At 46.6% G+C, this 19446-nt stretch overlaps 1 protein-coding gene across 3 annotated transcripts; it reads left to right on the plus strand.

Annotated features, from left to right (window-relative positions):
- Positions 1-9881: 9881 nt before the first annotated feature.
- On the plus strand, positions 9882-17706 carry Cldn2 (claudin 2). Of its 3 annotated transcripts, XM_038317337.1 has the most exons (3): positions 9882-10764; positions 15580-15696; positions 17465-17706. In XM_038317337.1, exons 1-3 carry the CDS (start codon positions 10082-10084, stop codon positions 17466-17468), a joined length of 804 nt encoding a protein of 267 aa, XP_038173265.1. In that variant the 5' UTR covers positions 9882-10081; the 3' UTR covers positions 17469-17706. The 3 variants fall into 3 exon arrangements, with proteins under 3 accessions (XP_038173265.1, XP_038173264.1, XP_038173266.1); XM_038317336.2 differs by lacking the exons at positions 15580-15696; positions 17465-17706 and adding an exon at positions 12089-12620; XM_038317338.1 differs by lacking the exon at positions 15580-15696 and having other exon boundaries at positions 9883-10764.
- Positions 17707-19446: the final 1740 nt, after the last annotated feature.

Here is a 19446-nt window from a genome sequence, read left to right on the forward strand (position 1 = left end):
CCTTGAGTTGCTAGGAAGTTGCTTCTTTCACTTCACTGGGCTGACATTTCTCCATTGGAGACGGCAGCAGCCATCTTTGTTTCTTAATATATTGTGTTAACCCTTCCAAGTAAATACCCTCTACTCAAGTAATTCCAGGCCTAGGAATTTGTTGCGGTTATATGGAAGGGTGAGATTTCTTTTGACTAGCAAAAGAAAATGGTATATACAAAATGTCTGCTTATGGTTAAAGAAAGCATTTTACATGATGGACTACATTGCAGGTATTGGAGATTTTCAAAAGCTCTGATTTTTAATTGGTATGGGAACAGCTCTATGGTGCAGTCTTTAGAAATGATGACGTGCACAGTGAATTTGAAGCTAGCCTGGGCTACATAGATAACCTGTCACGATTTTTTAAAAAAAAGAGAGAGAGAGGGAAATGATTGTGTTCTACTTGATGAGGAACCCTAATCATTGCACTATACAGAACTTTTAAGGGTACTCAAATGGCATAGTATTTAGTACTTCTGTGTTTGGTGGTGGGGTGTAAGAGGCCTATTATTATGGTAGCCTTGTCAGGCTCACTGTGCCAGACCTGCTCTAAGCCCACAAGGACTGCATCTGTAATCTCTCTTGGTAGAAGAAAAGATATTCTTTTTCTGGGAGGGATAAAGAAAAGAAAGGAGGAAGGAGAGAAGACGAGAGAAAGGGAGACTACCCTCATATAGTCAGCTTTGTTTATTTATTTATTTATTTATTATTTGTTTGTTTTTTGTTTGTTTATTGAGTTCAGGTCTTATATAGCTCAACTGGTCTCAAACTTTCTGAACCTCCTACCTCCACCGCCCATATGCTGGGGTTACAGGTCTGGGCTCTATGCCCAGTTTTATGGTTACTGAGAATCAAACCAAGCTCTCTATCAGCTGACTTACATTCCCTAGCCCAGAGAACATGTTTTAAAAAGAGATGCCTATGTCTCTCCCTTAGACTATCAAACTGTTGAAAAAATCATAGAAAGAATTAAAATTCCCCAGGAATCCCATGTTGGGAGATGGGCAAGGCTGGAGCCTGATGGGAGACGGGGCAAAGGTGGACTCTGGTGGGAGAGGGGCAAGGCTGGAGCCTGGTGGGAGAGGGGCAAGGCTGGAGCCTGGTGGGGAAGAAGCCCTGGCCAGGCAAAGGAGGAACTTGCTTCCCAGGAAGAAATTGTACATGAGATATCAGACCACCTTGCAGGACAGAGGGGAGCTAGGGATACAGACAATCAACAATGGGCAGAACTGTCCCATAACCAGGATTGTCAAGCATGCACACCTTCCTTCTACAGAAACCTAATCCTCAGGTCAACACCCTGAAGATGAACTTGCCGGATCCCTGAGCCCCTTCATTTATTCTTCTTCCTAAAGTTCCCATATTGTATGAATCTCCTTTTTCTGCTTTTTGCTATTTCTTGGGTCTTTGACATAGGACAGGCAATGGTGAAGCCTAGTTTGCTGGGTCTGCAAGATCCCAGGTTTTCACCCTAAAATTTCTGATAACAAATCTCTGATATGCATGTTTTCCTTTGGGAAGTTGGCCTTGGAGGGGGAGTAGGGCTGGGGGCCTTACCAAAGAGCCACCGTGAGTTAAAGAGTCCTTGGAGGCCTGGCAGCACAGGACTGCAGTGCCAGACCACTTGGGCCCTAGTCCACCCAGGCCTGTTTATGAGGGTTACTTCCTGCTGAGCCTTGGGGCTGCAAGCCAGGGACACCTAATGGGCATAACAGAACACCCTTCTCTCCCCTCCCCCCAAAGCAGGAATTTTCTAAATTCCTCCTTGGCCCAAATCCCCCTCCCCAAAGGTTTCCCCTGGGCTCACCGAGGTCTACCACACAAAAGCGCAGCTGGAGTTTTTGACAGGGTAAACATAAAACCCACCAAACATTTTTGAAAGAGTACCTCAATTTTTTCCAGCCTCCAGGGGTTTAATTCTCATCTGTAAGAAGGCTTAGACTTACAGGTGGATTTTTGCAAAGCTGTGGCTAACAATTAGAAATCCCTTACCACACAGTCTGTGGCCCCTTGGAACCAGTTTACCTTCCTCAGGACCCAGGCCTCAGCCCCCAGGGCCATCTCTTCAGCGGGACCTCTTCAAAGCAGCAGCTTCTCTGTAAGTATCCTGACGCAGGTGCTGTCCTTCAGGCCCACTTAGGTGGACGGTTTCAAACCTAGCTGCCCTCACTGGAGCCCATGATGGAGTCAGGTTGGGCTACCTTGGGATGCGGATAGAAAGATATGGAAGTGGCACATGGGTTGGAGGCACTATGTGCTGTCTTCAAGCTGTAACACACTTTGCTGTCTTTTAAGGTGAAGGGCCAGAAGATCCTTTCTTCAGATCAGCTCATATGAAATGAAGGAACCCAGGATAATACAGGAGGAAGGGGTTGGAGCTTTCCCTTTGCTGGACCACAGGAGGCTTGGCAGGATGGGAAGCAACAATGCCCTCCTGGGCATGAGAGCTTAAGGGGCAACAGAAGGTGGGGTCCCCTGTGACTCTCCTTTCAAGCCCCTCAATCTCTCTCCATGAATGCCCCCATCTCAGACACTGTTCTTTTCAAGTGTTCTAAAAATAGAGTTGGAGCCAAAACACTCACAGCACCTATAGGTAGGGAGACAGTGGCGGGGCTTTTTGTCTCACAAATCCTTCCTTTCTGGGGTTCCCCGTGCTTTGAATTATGCGTGCTTTTATTTTGGTGATCTGGACAAATATAAACCTCTTTTTAAAGAAAATTATAAAATCCCTTATTCTAGGTGTAATTCCCATAGTTGTCATCTATCGGCTGATGCAGAAAGGTTGAGCCCTTGGGATGTGGGAGTAGGGTACAGGGGAGAGAGAAATGGTCTCAGATTCCTCTGAGGAGCTGTGAAATCAAGGGATAGAGACATGAGGATGACGGGCAAACAGGCTTTGATGGCTTCCATTCTTAACAGAGGCTGCATCAGGTCCTTCCTTGAGCCAGAGACTCTCAAGGTCCTGCCACATTCATGTTTCTGAGCGTATCATCCATAGAGACACACCGGGCACCATAGATGGGGAGACTATCGAGGCAACTGCCCTGGCGAGAAGGAGTTAAGTCAGGCATGACCCTCTTAATCCTCTCCTGCAGTTCCAATCCCTCCCCTAAGGAAGATTAGGTAAAGGGCCAGAGGGAACTTTCTTGGTCAGCTTTTGGCCATGGAGGGTGCTGGCTTCACTCCCAGGAGCCGAATTCAGGTAGCAAGGCCTAGAGTCTCTGAATCCTCAAGGTAGGTGGTACCTGACTTTCAGAAGGACTCCTGAAAGAAAGGTTTCTTTTAAAGCCTTCTGCTTCAAATAGCAGCTTCCTAGTCTTCTGTGTATGTATAAATGGCCTCCTCTCTTCGCTACCTAATTCTACTGATGAACAAAGTCAGGCATAAGAAACTCGGGGGATTTCCTCAGCAGGTTGTAGGTACCACTGAGACAAGCAACTAGAACTCTGGACAGCCAGGGAAGGATCCGTCATCTTCACGGTGTCTGTCCTCAGTTCTCCTGCTCATCATAGATGAATCCAGCCTGGTTCACCGCACCACCCAATTATGGGATAGTTTGCCAACTTTGTCTTCCTGTCCGGAAGGGACAATTACCTCCCAGAAAGCCATTTTTCCCATTTGAACAAACTCCAACAGTGTTCCTTCCTCCCACTTGCTCCACGCAACAGCAAGTCCCTCTCTGAAGATCCGGCCTTCCGGTAGGGCATGTTCTTGGCTGCATTCCAGATGCTTCCTCTCACAAAAACTAAGTCAGGCCTGGTTCTCAGGAGAGCTTCTCCTCTTGGAGAACCTTTGATTTTCTTGGAGAAACTGAGGGTTGCTGTGCTGGTTTTGCTTGCTTGTTTTAGAGATGGAGCCTTGCTGTGTAGCTGACACTGACTCAGAACTCCCCATGTAGCCCATGCTGGCCTCTCACTTGCCACAACTCTGTCTCTACCTCCTGACTGTTGGAATTACAGGTATCTGCCACCATGCCTGGTTCAAGCTTCATTCTGTTGCCATCCCAAGAAAGCTAGGGGGTCCAAGCATCTTCTCTGAGAGCCAGTAGTTATTCCTCAACAAAATATTTAAGGTAGTTCTCCACCCATCTGCATGTTTGAAAGGGAGGAACAAGGAATGGAGGAGGGTCCAAGAATAATTCTCAGAAATGGATGATTATAATACTAAAGGATAATCAGCAAGTCTCCAGACAAATGGTAGATGCCAAGGCTTGGACACAAAGGCAGATGCTCAGATACAGATGAATTGGTGTGCACAGGTATGTGCACATGCGTGGCGGGGGAGGTCAGTCTAAAGGCATAAGGCATGAAATGGGAGGATAATGGTTAGAGATGAGACTCAGAAGAAAAGTATGAGGTCAGATGATAGAAAACCTTCCCTGGTTTCCTAGGAGACCGAACCTTCTCTCGAAAGGAATCAAAAGTTCCTAAGTCTTTTAAGCATGACAAGGGGCAGCATGACAGCTACGACTGGATTTACACTTTAGGAAGAGCCTTCGTGACTAGTTTGATAACTGAGTGCAGGGGCAGGGTTGAAGTGGAATTAACGAGACCAATCTAGCCTATGCGATTTCCAGTAGACAAGAGATGTTGGCTGTGTGGGCTAAATTAAGGTTTAGGCAGTGGAGAGAGCAAAATAGATACACTTGTGTTTTATTTTGAACGTATATCTGGCAAGACTTCCTTACGATTTCATGTCAAGAAAACGCAAGGAAGTCAGTTGTGGTGACTCATTCTTATAATCCCAGAATTCAGAGGCTAAAGAGGAAGGATTGTTACAAGTTCAAGGTCAGCCTGAGCTATATAGCAAGATACTATCTCAGAAAGAAGAAAAAAACAAAGAAAACAGAAAGACTGAAAAATCAAGGCTTGCTGCCTTGGGTTTCTGGATGGTGGATTATACTACTGAGATAGGGCATAGTGTGTGAGGGACAGTTTGAGGATGGGAAACAGTGGGCAGAGACTTCAGCTTTGTGTGTATTGAGTTTGGGGTGCCATTAATATATTAATACATTCGTGGGTGACCATTCCAAATGCAGCTGTCCAGACAAACCTTGAATGCAAAAGCGAGATCTATGGGAGAGGTATGACTTTAACAGCCATTGTCAAGCTAAGGCAAGAGGATTTGCTGGGAGTCTGAAGTTATCCTGGGCTACACAGTGAGTATCAAAGCCAGCCACAGTGCCATTTGGAAGTCCTGCCTTTAAAAGAGAGGAAGAAGAATGGCAGCATTGGAAGCACTATAGGAATCAAGGGAGACGTCAGAAGGCGAGAGGCAAGGGAAGATGGCAGATAGATGAATGTTAGATGTTAGAAGCAGGAAATGATTAACTTTGTTGAGAGCACTCTCAGTGGAGAGCAAACGGCAGAAGCAAGGTGACAGCAGAGAAGTGTGTGCAAAGGTCAAGTGGTGGCAGCATTATTCAAGGGGTTAGGAAGGCCAGCTGAAAAGAGAAAGGTCAAGACTAACAGTAATAGCTGCATAATAAGGGAGCGGTAGGGGGGAAGGGCGCTTTAAAAAGTGTTGAAAATGTGAACTATTCACCAGGAAGATGCTTACTTCGGAGACTTGCTGAGATGTGCATCTGAGACCCGGATAGGCACGGTTGTTACTAGAGGAACAGAAGAAAATCGGTGCCAGGAAAGGACTAGCCCCTTGTCATAGCTGTGCATGGCAAAGCTTGCTACATGGGCGCTGGCACCTGCCTTGATTTGCACAGACACTGCCATCACAGCAGCGCTGATGGACAGGGCCACCAAGGCTGTGTCTTACACTGTGAAAGCATGTCACAAGTCTAGCATGCTTTTCCCCTTCAACTAAACAGGCAGGCTAGTCAACAAATGAAGAGAACGAGGGAGGAAAAAAGGGAGGGAGGAAAAGACAGAGGAGCGCTACCGTGTATTTCTCCATCTTGTCCTCCTCTAGGTATCCCCTCTTCTTCTGATCCCCTTTATTCTCTGCACGGGCAACATCTTGGTAATCCTGTCTCTGCAATGTTCACGGACTCATTATGGTCTCCTGGGGCCCTTGAAACCTGTTTACTGCTTTTATTCTTTCATTAAGCAGCTAGGCGAGCTGGGGCATACTTGTAATCCCAGAATTTAGGAGATAAAGGTAGGAGCCCAAGGGCAACCTGGATTACATAGCAAGTACCAGACCGGTAGGGTCACATAGAAAGACCCAGTCTCCGTTTTTTTTCCCCAAAATCATGTTTAAACAGTTATTTAGGGTTAAGGCACTGTATAAGGCATTTGAAATACAGACATAATAAGAAACCATTGCTACCATCAAGTAGCTCCCATACACGCAGAGAAAACTGAGTTTAAACAGGTAATTACAATATAACCCAAGTATGTTATGACCTTAGTTTTCTTGCCTATTATGCAGTAGAGAGTATTCGTATATCTATCATGAAATGGTTAATATTTAATCAACACATACAAAGTGCTTATAATCATCTCATGAGAAACACTATATATCCTGGCACAATGGTGCATGCCTGTATTCCTATCACTTGGATGGCTGAGGCAAGAAGACCACACGTTTGAGGCTAGTTCAGGCTACACAGTGGGTTCCAGGCAGACCTGGCCTACATAATGAAATGCTGTCTCAAAACAAAACAAAAACTAACAAAAAGGAAGCAATAAGTAGTATGCACGTTGTTGTAATTATTGCCATTATGGTGATGATGGAAGTACATGAATATAAGATACTAAAATAATACAGAAGAGTGTTTTGGAGAGATGCTTCAGTGGTGAATGGCATTGGATGTTCTTCCAGAGGACCCAGGTTCAAATCTCAGCACCTACACATTGGCTTATAACCATCTATAACTCTAGTACCAGGTAACCCAATGCCCTCTTTTAGTACCCAAAGACCCTGCACATATGGGCACACAGACATTTCACAGAGATAAGACATTTGCCTACATAAAAAAATCTTTAGAGAAAATATAGAAGAGGGGCACTGGACCATGTCTAGAATCAAAGATATCCAAGCTGAGTTCTCAAGACATTCCTTACAGTACAGCCTGTGCTCAGACGTGGGAGCAAAACACCACATGGCATGACGGAAGAGCTGAGAACAGTTTAGCTCAGCCACCGTATGAAGTATGAGTGGGTGAATAGCAAGAGGCGAATCCTGGGGCTCATGGAGCGCAAACAAATTTGGAATTTTTCCTTTGGGCAACAGTGGGCCACTAGAATGTCTTAAGACTTGTTGTGAAAGCATGAAGACTCGAGTTCAGACCCCCAAGAAAATGTAAAAAAAACTGGGTGTGGAGGTGTGTGCACTCAGAGTGGGAGAGGAGGAGGAAGATTACAAGGCCTCACTTGCCAGCCAAAACAACAAGCTCCAGGTTCAGCAAGAACATCTCATAAAAAAAAAGGCAGAGGGTGAGCTTGTATTTGATATCGTAACTCACATGGTGGAAGAAGAGAACCAACTCCCCACAAGTTGTCCTCTGACCTCCACATGCATGCACATGTATGCATAGATGCATGATAAAATAAATTACCAAAAAAGTCAAAACATGCTGGGCCATGGTGGCACACGCCTTTAATCCCAGCATTCGGGAAGCAGAGGTATGTGGATCTCTGTGAGTTTGAGGCCAGCCTAGTCTACAAGAGCTAGTTCCGGGACAGACAAGGATACACAGAGAAACCCTGTCTCGAAAAAACTGAAAAGAAAAAATTCAAAACATAACATGGAGAAAAATTAAGAAAATACCTAGTTTCCACAGTCTATGCATCAAGTGGCATCACTCTCCCCACCCGTGAATATTTATTTGCGTGTCTGTCCACACACCTACATGTGGGCACCTGCATGTGGACACACACTCAGATGACTTCTTCAGATTAACGTGTTGAAAGATCACCATGGCAACCATATGGAGACTGAATTGGAAGAGAGGACTGGATGTAAGAGCAACTACAAAACTCCTGTTTCCCGAGACGAGGAAGACAGGATGCTGAAGTCCTGCACTAGAAAGTAGTGGTGGGGATGAGAAGCCAGAGTCACACATTTCAAGTAGCTCAGAAGACAGAACTAGCGGAACTTCATAGTAATGCAAGGATAAATGGGAGCAGGGTGTCAAGGTTCTCTCCTGGGATATTGGTCTGGATGGAGACCCAGGCAAGAAACGATCAGGAGGTACAGAGGGGGAGGTGCTGTGTTCTTTTGAAAATGTCAAATGAGGTTGTCATGAGATTTTCCACGCTCCCACTGTGCTAAATCCCAATCCTCCTGGAATTTTTTTATTAGAAGATCCCTTTGCCTACGCTATTAAGAGAGTTTCCACTGAAAATTCAGATTTGGATAAGGAACAGATTAGGTAACAGAGTAGATGTGCTTGCTCATTTCTAGAGTTTTAATTCGGGAAAGAATGGATCCCTGAGCAACGGGAGAGATTTTAAAACATTTGCTTGTTTTAGTTTATGCATATGAGTGCTTTGCCTGTATGTATGGCTATGTATCACTTGTAGGCTGGCATCTGCAGAGGCCAGAAGAGCGAATCGGAACTGGAGCTGAAGTTACTGACAGTTATGAGCTGAGCCCCCCATGTAGATGCTGGGAATTGAACCTAGGTCCTCTGGAAGAGCTACCAGTACTCTTAACCACTGAGCTATCTCTCTAGCTCCCCCCCCCCCCCAGATTTTTGGAGGAAGGTGAAGATGGAGTAGCAATGCTGTATTGGGTTGGAAATCAGCGGGCTGAACAGTCTTGCAGAAGGTGGGGGGAGGTGTGTGACCTTTGTACCTTGAGCCTTGGAAAGGAGTGAGAAAGCTGCTAACGCTGCAAAATCCCATCTCTCACTGAATGCCTGCTTACTACCTCTTGCGAAGCCCGCTAACTCGGGAGCAGTTTCCTTTCCCTCCTCTTTTTCTACCGTCTCTGACAAACCAGGGACTTGGAGGACTCCCAGGACCTGGAACAGCTTTTCTCTCGAGACCTCCCATGTCATTTGAGAGGCTGGCCATGGGATCATCTGTTCGGAGAGGAGACAGGAAATAGCCAGTGTCCTATACCTTTGTCCTATACATAAGGAACCCCTGCGCTACCTTGGAGGCAGGGATGGATCTGGACAGGGTTAGAAAGATCTGATCTCTCAGAGAATGGACAGGAAGCTTTGCGGCTCACCCTGATCTGCCCTGGAAGCACATTATTGCCTTAGGCAAAATGATTTAATGAGGCTGGCCATGGGATCATCTGTTCAGAGAGGAGACAGGAAATAGCCAGTGTCCTATACCTTTGTCCTATATATAAGGAACCCCTGCGCTACCTTGTAGGGAGGGATGGATCTGGACAAGATTAGAAAGATCTGATCTCTCAGAGAATGGACAGGAAGCTTTGCTGCTCACCCTGACCTGCCCTGGAAGCACATTATTGCCTTAGACAAAATGGTTCTGGGCTAAGCTAGTCCTCTTTTTAGTCCCTTGGCTATTAGCAACCGCTAGCAGGCTGGAGTCCAAGGCCACATTCTAAGACTTGTTCCACAGGATCCAGTCTCCTGGAGTTTGGCCTCAGACTGCAGTTGAGGGGCCCCGTGGTGCAGTTGCTTGGTAATATGTTAAACAGCAGGCCTTGGAGACTAGCGGTGGCGTTAACACAGAACAAGTGCTCTTGCCATCACTACCTTCTCGGAAAGCAGCCATCTGTCTGGCCCCTGCCTTTGTCTGACTGCCAACATAAAGCATGTGCCTACGCAGGAGGTGATGACATTTTGGCTCTACCTCCAAAGTTTTTTTCCTTTCTCATGTGTTATTTTTAAAGATAACAAAGGTCAAAAGGCATCCAGCGTTTTCTGGTTTCTCATAAGCTTCTGGTCAATATTTAATCTGGTTTATGGTGGTTTTTTTTTTTTAAAGGTTTTCTAGATGCCTTCTTGAGCCTGCTTGTGACCACCCACAGACACTTGTAAGAAGGAAAGAAGTCAGCTTGCCAGAGACACTGTGAAATGAGGGATTAGAGTCCGGGATCCAAGAAACAAGAGCAGCAGCCAAAAGACGAGCGAACGGGCTCCGAAGAGACTTATACTGAGAGGTCTGCCATGGCCTCCCTTGGCGTCCAACTGGTGGGTTACATCCTAGGCCTTTTGGGGCTCTTAGGCACATCGATTGCCATGCTGCTTCCCAACTGGCGAACAAGTTCTTATGTTGGTGCCAGCATCGTGACAGCCGTTGGCTTTTCCAAGGGCCTCTGGATGGAGTGTGCTACGCACAGTACGGGCATCACCCAGTGTGATATCTACAGTACACTTCTAGGACTTCCTGCCGACATCCAGGCTGCCCAGGCCATGATGGTGACATCCAGTGCTATGTCCTCACTGGCCTGCATTATCTCTGTGGTGGGCATGAGATGCACAGTGTTCTGCCAGGAATCTCGAGCTAAGGACAGAGTGGCTGTTGTGGGTGGAGTTTTCTTCATCCTCGGCGGCATCCTGGGTTTTATCCCAGTTGCCTGGAATCTTCACGGCATCCTTCGGGACTTCTACTCACCACTGGTTCCTGATAGCATGAAATTCGAGATTGGAGAGGCTCTTTACTTGGGCATTATTTCAGCCCTATTCTCCCTGGTGGCTGGAGTCATCCTCTGCTTTTCCTGCTCTCCTCAGGGGAATCGTACCAACTACTACGATGGCTACCAGGCCCAGCCTCTTGCTACTAGGAGCTCTCCAAGGCCTAGCCAACAGCCCAAAGCCAAGAGTGAGTTCAACTCCTACAGCTTGACTGGGTATGTGTGAAGAGCCAGGGGCCAGAACTAGGGGTGGGGTGGGGTAGGGTATGGGACAAAACAAATAGTGGACAATGTCCTGAGGGTCGCAAGCAAGGGATATTGCCACTGAATCATGTGTAAGGAGCTGCTGAGGATAGATTGACTTTGGCTACTGGATGGGAGTGAAGGCAGAGATGGGGACTGGTGTGACAGCATGTTGGTGGAATTACCAAGGACACTCACCAAGCCAGCCTTTCTAGTTCCCTTACCTTGCCTCACCAAAGCACCTCTGTACCTTTAATGCTCAACCTAGAGCCACTTTTGGCTAAGCCCAGAGATGCCTTCTGATCTTTGGTTTACCTGGAAATCTATGCCCCCAACCCACTAATCAAAACCCACTGACTGACTGTCTATGATCAGAAGACCCTCTGCCTCTGGCTAAAGTTGGCTCTTAACTCAATTGCTGGAGGACAGAGAGGAAAAAACAGTGGTGGCTTCTGTGAGCATGGCTCTAGCTCCCTTCTCAAACCTCCATCCCAAGAAATGGACTGAGGCCTCTCTCCCACTTTTGTTATGAATGTAACCGTGTCCAGACTGGGCTGTGGATGAACTGAAGGAAAGCTATCTCATGGCATCCAGCAGAAAGCAAGTGGGTGCAGGATGGGAGGCCGCCTGGGACCACCAAACAATCAGAATCACTTCCTCCAGGAAAGCACAGGGCTGCAGCCCTCTGACTCTGCGGAGGCATGGCCAAGAAGCTGCAGTTAACAACTACCACCGGAGCCACCTGCCGCCCTCTGGGGTGTCCGGCCTAGCCTCCTGGCTAAGCCACAAGACTTGGAGCCGCAGACAAAGGTTTCCTTGGGGACAGTAAACCAGTTTTTCTAGAACTGCCCTTTAATGTGCAAACTGTAGAGGACTAAGAAAGGTACTACGCCTTAACCCTGGCCAAGAAAAAAATAAGGATTTTGGTATCTAAGAAGCTGGGTGGACATGGAGAGTGGCTGTTGTATGTGCTCCTACTGTCTCATAGAGGAAGCCCTACCAGAAACTTCAGACTTAACGGAAAGGAACCCTTCGTTTGGGTCTATACTCAGAGCACTACAGAGCCTTTGAAAGACCATAGCGCCAGATAAGTCGTTGGTCACTTTTAATATTCATGTCGTCGCCCATCAGAAGGTATTTTGGCAGGTATGCAAGGTCTCTAGGGTGGACATCTATGACCTGAGTGATAGATGAACTGCCGTCTGGGATTGTGCTTCAGGTGGGGGAACAGAGAATGCTTCTCAGCTGAAATGTTTCACTTTCGAGGTCTTAAAAAGCTCCATTTCCCCTGTGATAGGTGGGGACCAGAAACGGACTTTTCCCCCACCAGCCTATTATCATCAGCTTCAGAAGATGCCCAGCACACCTCGTCCAAACCTCAGTGCCAGCCAGGGAGGCCCGTCCATGAGGTTTCCTCTAACACGCCTTTCCTTTTTCTACGGTGTTACCTATGTTCAAGCTGTTTTACCAACATGGAAGCCATTTCCTCTTCAGATCCCATGCCTGGAGAACTTGCTCGGCATCACCTCCTTCAATGAGCCTTCTCTGACCACTCCTTCCTGCTCGTACCGCTCCCTCCTCAAATTCCCCAATATATAAATCGCTTATTAGTTATAATTTTGATTGATAACTAGATAGTCCTCGAATGTGCACGTGTGTGTGTGTGTGTGTGTGTCTGTCTGTCTGTCTGTCTGTCCATCTGTGTGATATCAAACGTTCACTGTAAGTACTTGGAGGGCTGTTGTTATATCTTAGACCTGTCTGTATGTATACCCGAGTGTCACAGTGCTGGGCACACACAAGATGATCAATAAATGTTTGTTGATTGAGCAATTGTTTTATTGACTAAAAAGGGTTAAGACAGGGCGCATGTGGTGGAAAGGAACTGGGTTAGGAGGGGCAGGTGGGGTGCTGTTTCTCTGTGCACAAGGGTGCACAGAAAATTCCAGGTTTCGAGAATACAACCAGACTATATGGCAAGACCCCCACAAAAGAAATGAAGTCTTCATCTTGCCCAGGCCTTGTTCTTTCTCAGAAAAATAATTTTATTTGAAAATCACTTAATTGGAGTTGGTTATTAAATGGTCATGTGCTTATTTCCTCTCATTCTCCAACCGACGAACATGAGGAAGCTGAACCTGACCCAATTACCTCCATTTGGCATATAGGAAAATGAAGACCCAAATAAGTAAAGGTTTTCCCAGGGCTACATAGCTGGAGTTAGTGGCCTAGTCTCTTAACTCTGAGAATAGGACCCTGCTGATCCAACAATTTTTACAGCCAATAAGAACAGCCTTCCAGAAATTCCCATGTAGTTTAGAGAAATTTACTTAGGAACAATGAGACTTGCAGGCTCCCCTGTCCACCCAGGAAGGCGATCTTGGGAAGTGGGAATTCATAAAGCATTACTGCTTGCTGCTCCTACCATGCTAGCTGTTTGAGCAGGGGGTGCCAGGTTGTCATCTAAGATCCAGTATCTCAGTTCTAAATCCTCTAACTCTGGGGGAGTTGGGGATTCCAATGACTTGACTTCATAAGGCAATAACAAAGCCCATGAAGAAGGAATACAATGCTAAAAGTAATGGGGCCCTATGAGTCCAGCTTTGCCAGTCCTTGAACTTAGTGGGCATCCACATATAGCAGCTGGTTAGTACAAACACCAGTCTTACACGTCTGAAGTGCACAGGATTGAAGACAGCATCCAAGTCCATTTAGAAGGAAGGTCAGGGTAGAGGAGGACCTGCTGCATGGTAAGAAGTCATCTCTTGTCTGGTACCAGAATTCCCAGTGCTTGACTTGGGACAAATGGAGGCTGAAAGATGGGTTAGCTTTGACGACTCTACCTTGATGGCTCCTGAGTATGGATGGCTCTGATTACCCTCCATGTGGCAACCAAAGCATTTTCATCCTCTCAAACACCTCAGGGCAGTAGGTTTTTCACAGGAGAGGAAATGCAGGACCAAGGAGGTGAATAAAGCCTCTGAGTTTCCAGTGTCAGAATCTGGATAGAAGCTTGGCAACTATTCCCATGGCAACATGGATCTGTGATTCTAATCCAAGAAGCTATGTGGGGGCATTGCTCTTCAAATTTGAGGACTCCTGCTCTCTGGTTGCCATGGCCTACAAGAGTTCATGAGGGAAGTGAGCCAATTAATTGTCCTTTGGTTTAGGCTGAGGCTGTCCTGGTGCCTCCTATAGGCTTTTTTTTCTTCTTTCTTTCTTCCTTTCTTTCTTTCTTTCTTTCTTTCTTTCTCTTTCTTTCTTCCTTTCTTTCCCCTCTTTCTCTTTCTCTTTCTCTCTTCCTTCCTTCCTCCTTCCCTTCCTTCCTTCCTTCCTTCCTTCCTTCCTTTCTTTCTTTCTTTCTTTCTTTCTTTCTTTCTTTCTTTCTTTCTTTCTTTCTTTCCAAATCAGTGTTTCTCCGCAGCTTTGTTTGTCCTGGAACTAGCTCTATAGACCAGGCTGGCCTCGAATTCACAGAGATCCACCTGTCGCTGCCTCCTGAGTGCTGGGATTAATGGGGTGCACTACCACTGCCCAGCCCTACAGCCTTTTTTAATCAAGAAAGTTTAAATGGAATGAATTAAAAGGTCATCCTCAGCTAGAAAAATCACAGCCCACCTGGTAAAAAGCCATGGGTCCCTTTGGTTGGTTGAGCAAGGAAAGCCTTGCTCTGAATGGCTTCCTAGATATTTCCTGAGTCCTGGTCCATACTGAACCGTTTCCAGCTCCTCCATTGCCCTGCCATCATAAAGTAATTTAGATTAACTATAGACTGAGGGCATAGTAAAGGCCATTGTGTTAATGCCCCCACCTCATGGCTCTGGACCTTGTACAAAGAGAGATGTTTTTGGCCTCTTTCTTTCCTCTGATACTAGCGTGACTCATGTTTTCCCCTCTTGGGGCCCTAGTGACCCATTCTTGTGTGATCATTAATGGAGGTGGGGAGACCGAAACTGCCTTCTTAGTGGAAAGGCAAGCCCCATTCTAAGCCCTTTATCCAGTCAAAGACTCATTCAAAACTGTCCAGCCTCTGAGCCAGCCAGTCAGCCAGGCCACCCTGCCTGAACTCTTATTCCGTGTAAAATGTGCCAAGTCAGGGCTCTGAGGGCGACAGGAATGAACGGTGGAGGAAGTCGACAGCTTAGGTGGGAAGAAAAGTCATGTACAAAGCAGAACAGACTGTCCCTGAATAGATGGGGGGGGTGCCTAAGATCACAGGTGTCAGGGGCAAATGTTTATGTAAATCCTCTTAAATCCCAAGCCATTTGAAATAAGGATCCAACACTATTTGAGCCTGGGAAGGTTGAAGGATGATTGAAAAACCAAGCCTATTTCTTCCAGCTGAAAGTTCTACAGAAGCTTGGGAAATAGAATGAAGAGTCATACTGAGGAGGAAATAGGGCTTTGCTGCATAGGTAAGCCATTGTCCTCCAGAGTTGTTCTCACCAGACCCTCTGCAGGGCTCCAAGAGAAGGAGTAACCCTGGGGCTCACGGGGCTCAACCTGCCCTCCCCTCTCTCCTTCCTTTAGGTAGTTCTTCGGAGATTGCTGGGACAGCAGAAGCAGAGTCAATCCGGGTATCCTGGGCCCTCTTGGCTCTGGACTAGAGTATAAACACAGTGTGGGAGGAGGAGGAGTGGTATAGGTCTTACATAGGAGGGGTAAATGAGGCATTGCAGGACCAATTACTCCCTCTCTCCGGATGAGCTGAGATTCTCTTTATGCCTGTGGTAGATGCCTGCCCTGGCCACAAAGGCCAGACTGTAAAGTGTGTATCTTCCTCCTCAGCTGGCTGAAGCCTGGCCCTCACCCAGCCTGGTCCCTCCAACCAAGCAGCTCCCTGGCTTTGAGGAGACCTACTGTTATCTCAAGAAGGAAAGGAACTTCAAACAGGAAGTCCAACAGGTTATCTCTCTCTTCTGCCCTGAATGGTAGTTCATTTAGTTGTGGTGTGATCACTGATAAAGGATTAGCAGGTGGCTATCAGGTACACCGCTAGGGAGACCCTGATCTGACCACGCCCTCTTCCTCCCACAGCTGACCGCACTTCTGGGAACTCGGACTCTCTCTCACCCTTTTCTGTTCCAAGAGTCAGTGCCCTAGATGACAAGCAGGGCTTTGACAAAGCAGGAAACACGGTACAAGGGCACATCCCTCCCCCCCCCCCGTCCTTTTGAGGAGAGTGTTGCTGCTTTTTTTTTTGTCACCCCTGAAGTTCCGTTTCTTCAGAATGACCCTCTCGCCACTTCACACACCACCCAGGAGGGCTTTGAAGAAGTCCACGCACACTCATGATCTTGCGGAGAGAGAACACTAACAACATTTGTATACTTTAAAAGGAACGCAGAGGTATCACGGTGGCACATTAAATGGCAAGTGAGCGGCATGGCAAGCACACCATTTATACACACTTACCACTCTGAGATACCCGAAACACTTCAGCGAGAGCCGCTGGAGACAAAGGGCAGCAGTACAGAGCGAGAAGGCTCCTTGTAACGTTGTCTGAGTTTGCTTCGGGGAATGCGATGAAAGAGGACGGAGGAGCAGCTCCCACAAAAGACTATCTGATGACACTGTACACACCCCAGTCCTCTCATTTAAAGGCACCGAAGAGCTTGGTTTAAAGATCAAGTACATTTTCTGGGAAGAGAAACACATTCAGCCACAGATCAGCCACTGACAACAGAAACTGCACTAGTTTTTCAATTTGGTCCTGAAAGGAGCCAGGAGAGTCCACTTAACAAAACAGAACTCCAACAGTAACTGGGAAACACTGGGGAGCAGGAGCCATTTTTTTTTTTTGAACAATGCAGGCATCCTTCAAATAGATGAATCAGCAGCTTCAGAGGTGAGAATAGCAGAGAAATAAGAAAAAGGCAGACAGGGTGAGCAAGGGGGTGCTCTCATCCCGTTGGCATTCCAGGACATCGCGCGTGGTTAATTTTACTCCTCTTTGTGTAATAATAAACCAGTATGTTCTCAAGTGTCACTTTTTCACTCCCGAGACATGCCCAACTCAGCACAGTCTGGGAAGGGGGGTTCAAAGAAGCCAGAGAGCACACTCCAGGCAGAGGCCAACAAGTCCAAGACCTCCCGGAGTGTAGGAATAAGATCCCAATGACTGTTTTGATATCAGGAAAGCTGCCAAGGAACAGCCTGAGTGAAAAACCCAGTCAAGAGGAAATGAATTTCCAGGTTGTTAGGAGAGATATTCGTTACACAAGCGAGCCATTTCCGATCATGAGGGCAGTTAAACATTGTGTGTGATTTGGGACCACTCCTATCAGTGTGGGCTGCCTTTAGCCTTTTCTTACTGAAAGGAGAAAGACTAGACTGGTTATGTGGAGCAACTGTCAAATAGCTAGGCTTCTGGAGTCAGGCAAACCTCGATTTAGATTTTTTTTCTTAACATTTTGGGAAAACCATGTCAATCCTCTACATTGGTTTTCTTGTCTGTAAAATAGAACAATCCCACACCTAGCACAGTCTTGGCATACAGGAAATTCAAAATGGTTAACTGATATCTAAACAGAAATGGTGACCTAAAAGGCTGTATCTGTATCGGTGCTCCATAGGGGGAGACACACACACACACACACACACACACACACACACACACACACGTTATAGTTTCTTGTCCACGCTGACTTCAACTCCCTGTCTCCTTATGCAGCTGAAGATAGCGTTTGTGATTCTCATGGGATGAGGACCACACCTCCCAGAAGGATCAGTTTCACCCCGCCGGACCGGAAGACTACATTTCCCAGGAACACGGCAACAGACAACCACGCCTACGCGGATTCCTATATATACCAGTGTTAAATCCATCCCCTTCCCTTTTTTCCTTCCTCCCTCCACCCGCCCCTCCCGCACTGTGGAACACTCCCTTCCCTTAATAAACAACCCTCCCACGCACGTGGTCGCGTCCCGGGCCTCCTTTCTCCGACTCCGCGGTACACACCACGCGGAAAGAACAGCAGCGTTGGTTGAACTTCTGATCTTTCTGCCTCTACCCCCCAAGCATTTGGGTCAAAGAATAGCCACTGCTACCAAGTCTGTTTTATATGGTGCTGGGAATCAGTGAAGGCCTTTGATGCATGCCAGGCATTAATCAAATGCATTTTCTTTAAAAAAATGTATTATGGCAATTTATCCCCCCACTCCCATGCCTGCCATTTGGGTTCTGGGAATTTAACAAGTTATTAGGATTAGCAGCAAGTGCCTTTACCCACTAAGCTATGTCACTGGGTTGCCCAAATGCATTTTCTACCATGGATATGAATTTAATTTCAACAAGTTGTTTTTTTAAGGTCAAAACTTTTCAAGATTCTTTCCCAAAGTTTAATTTGCCTGAAGATCTTGGATAAGTTTCTATTTGTAAGGTTCTATCAACAGAACAATCTGGGAAAGAAATCTATAGTGATAGTTTTTAGTTTCCTTGTAAGAATCTGGGGTGGGCCTGGCGGTGATGCACATGCCTTTAATCTCAGCACTCAGGAGGCAGAGGCAGTCATATCTCTGTGAGTTCGAGGCCAGCCTGGTCTTCAGAGCGAGTTTCAGGACAGCCTCCAAAGATACACTCTGAGAGAGAGAGAGGGGGGGGAAGAGAGAGAGAGAGAGAGAGAGAGAGAGAGAGAGAGAGAGAGAGAGAGAGAGAGAGAGAGAGAGAGAGAGAATCTAGGGTGGAGTGGAGTGGAAGAAAACTCAATGTATCCTACTGCTAGAGGAGAGCTCAGTCCTCAGGGCACAGCAGATTGGGGCTAATTTCCTGAACTTACAGATTGCTTAGGAGATTTCAGCAGCCACTTTTCTAATTCCGAACCTCCCAAAGTTCTTTGTATTTTAAACTGGATATTCACTTTAACTCTTGTGCTTAGCCTGCATCTTCCTATATTTCTGCTACCATAATGTGATTATTGATACTACTCCCAAATAACTGGGAAATGCTCTCCTCATACTGCACCTTCCAATTCTTTAGAATTTCAGGGCCCATCTGGATGAGTAGATGCGGGGAGTTGGGTGCCTTTCCTCATTCTTCTCTTAAGTTATCACCTATGGCTTTCAGAACACAATGGGCAGATGTGAGGAATGTGTTTCGCACGCAGAAAGCAATCAAAGTATTTGTACTACATTATCGAAGAGGGCTGGGGGTTTATGGCAATTCACACCAAAATGCTGAGTTACAAAAATTTTGTCGTTAGATTTTATTTTGCATCACAAAACTGGGTGGGGGTTATAGTTCACTAGTACCATGTATATTTAGCATGCACAAAGCCCCACCTCAATATTCAGGGCCAATGAATAAAATTAAATTGCTATTCGTGTCTCGTCTATGAACTACTTTTTGTATGCCCAAGACTATGAGGTAAGTTCTTACAACTATTTAGTTTATTATCCAAATGTGCCTTTATTTGTGAGACCCGTTATCACTGTGCAGTCAACACTGGCCTTGACTCTAGATCTTTGTGCCTCAGCCTCTTGAGTGCTGGGCTGACGAACCTCGCCCTGCCTTTTTTTTAAAGATCCACTCGGTTGTCAGTTATGTGCATGTGCCATCCGTACGTGCAGCTGTCTGTGGAGCCAGACTAGGGTTCAGACCTCCTCGAGCTAAAGCTGGAGGCAGCTGGGAGCTCCCCAGTACGGGTGCTGGGAACT

This window comes from Arvicola amphibius, chromosome X (assembly GCF_903992535.2).
Source record: "Arvicola amphibius chromosome X, mArvAmp1.2, whole genome shotgun sequence".
NCBI classification, from domain to species: Eukaryota; Metazoa; Chordata; class Mammalia; order Rodentia; family Cricetidae; genus Arvicola; species Arvicola amphibius.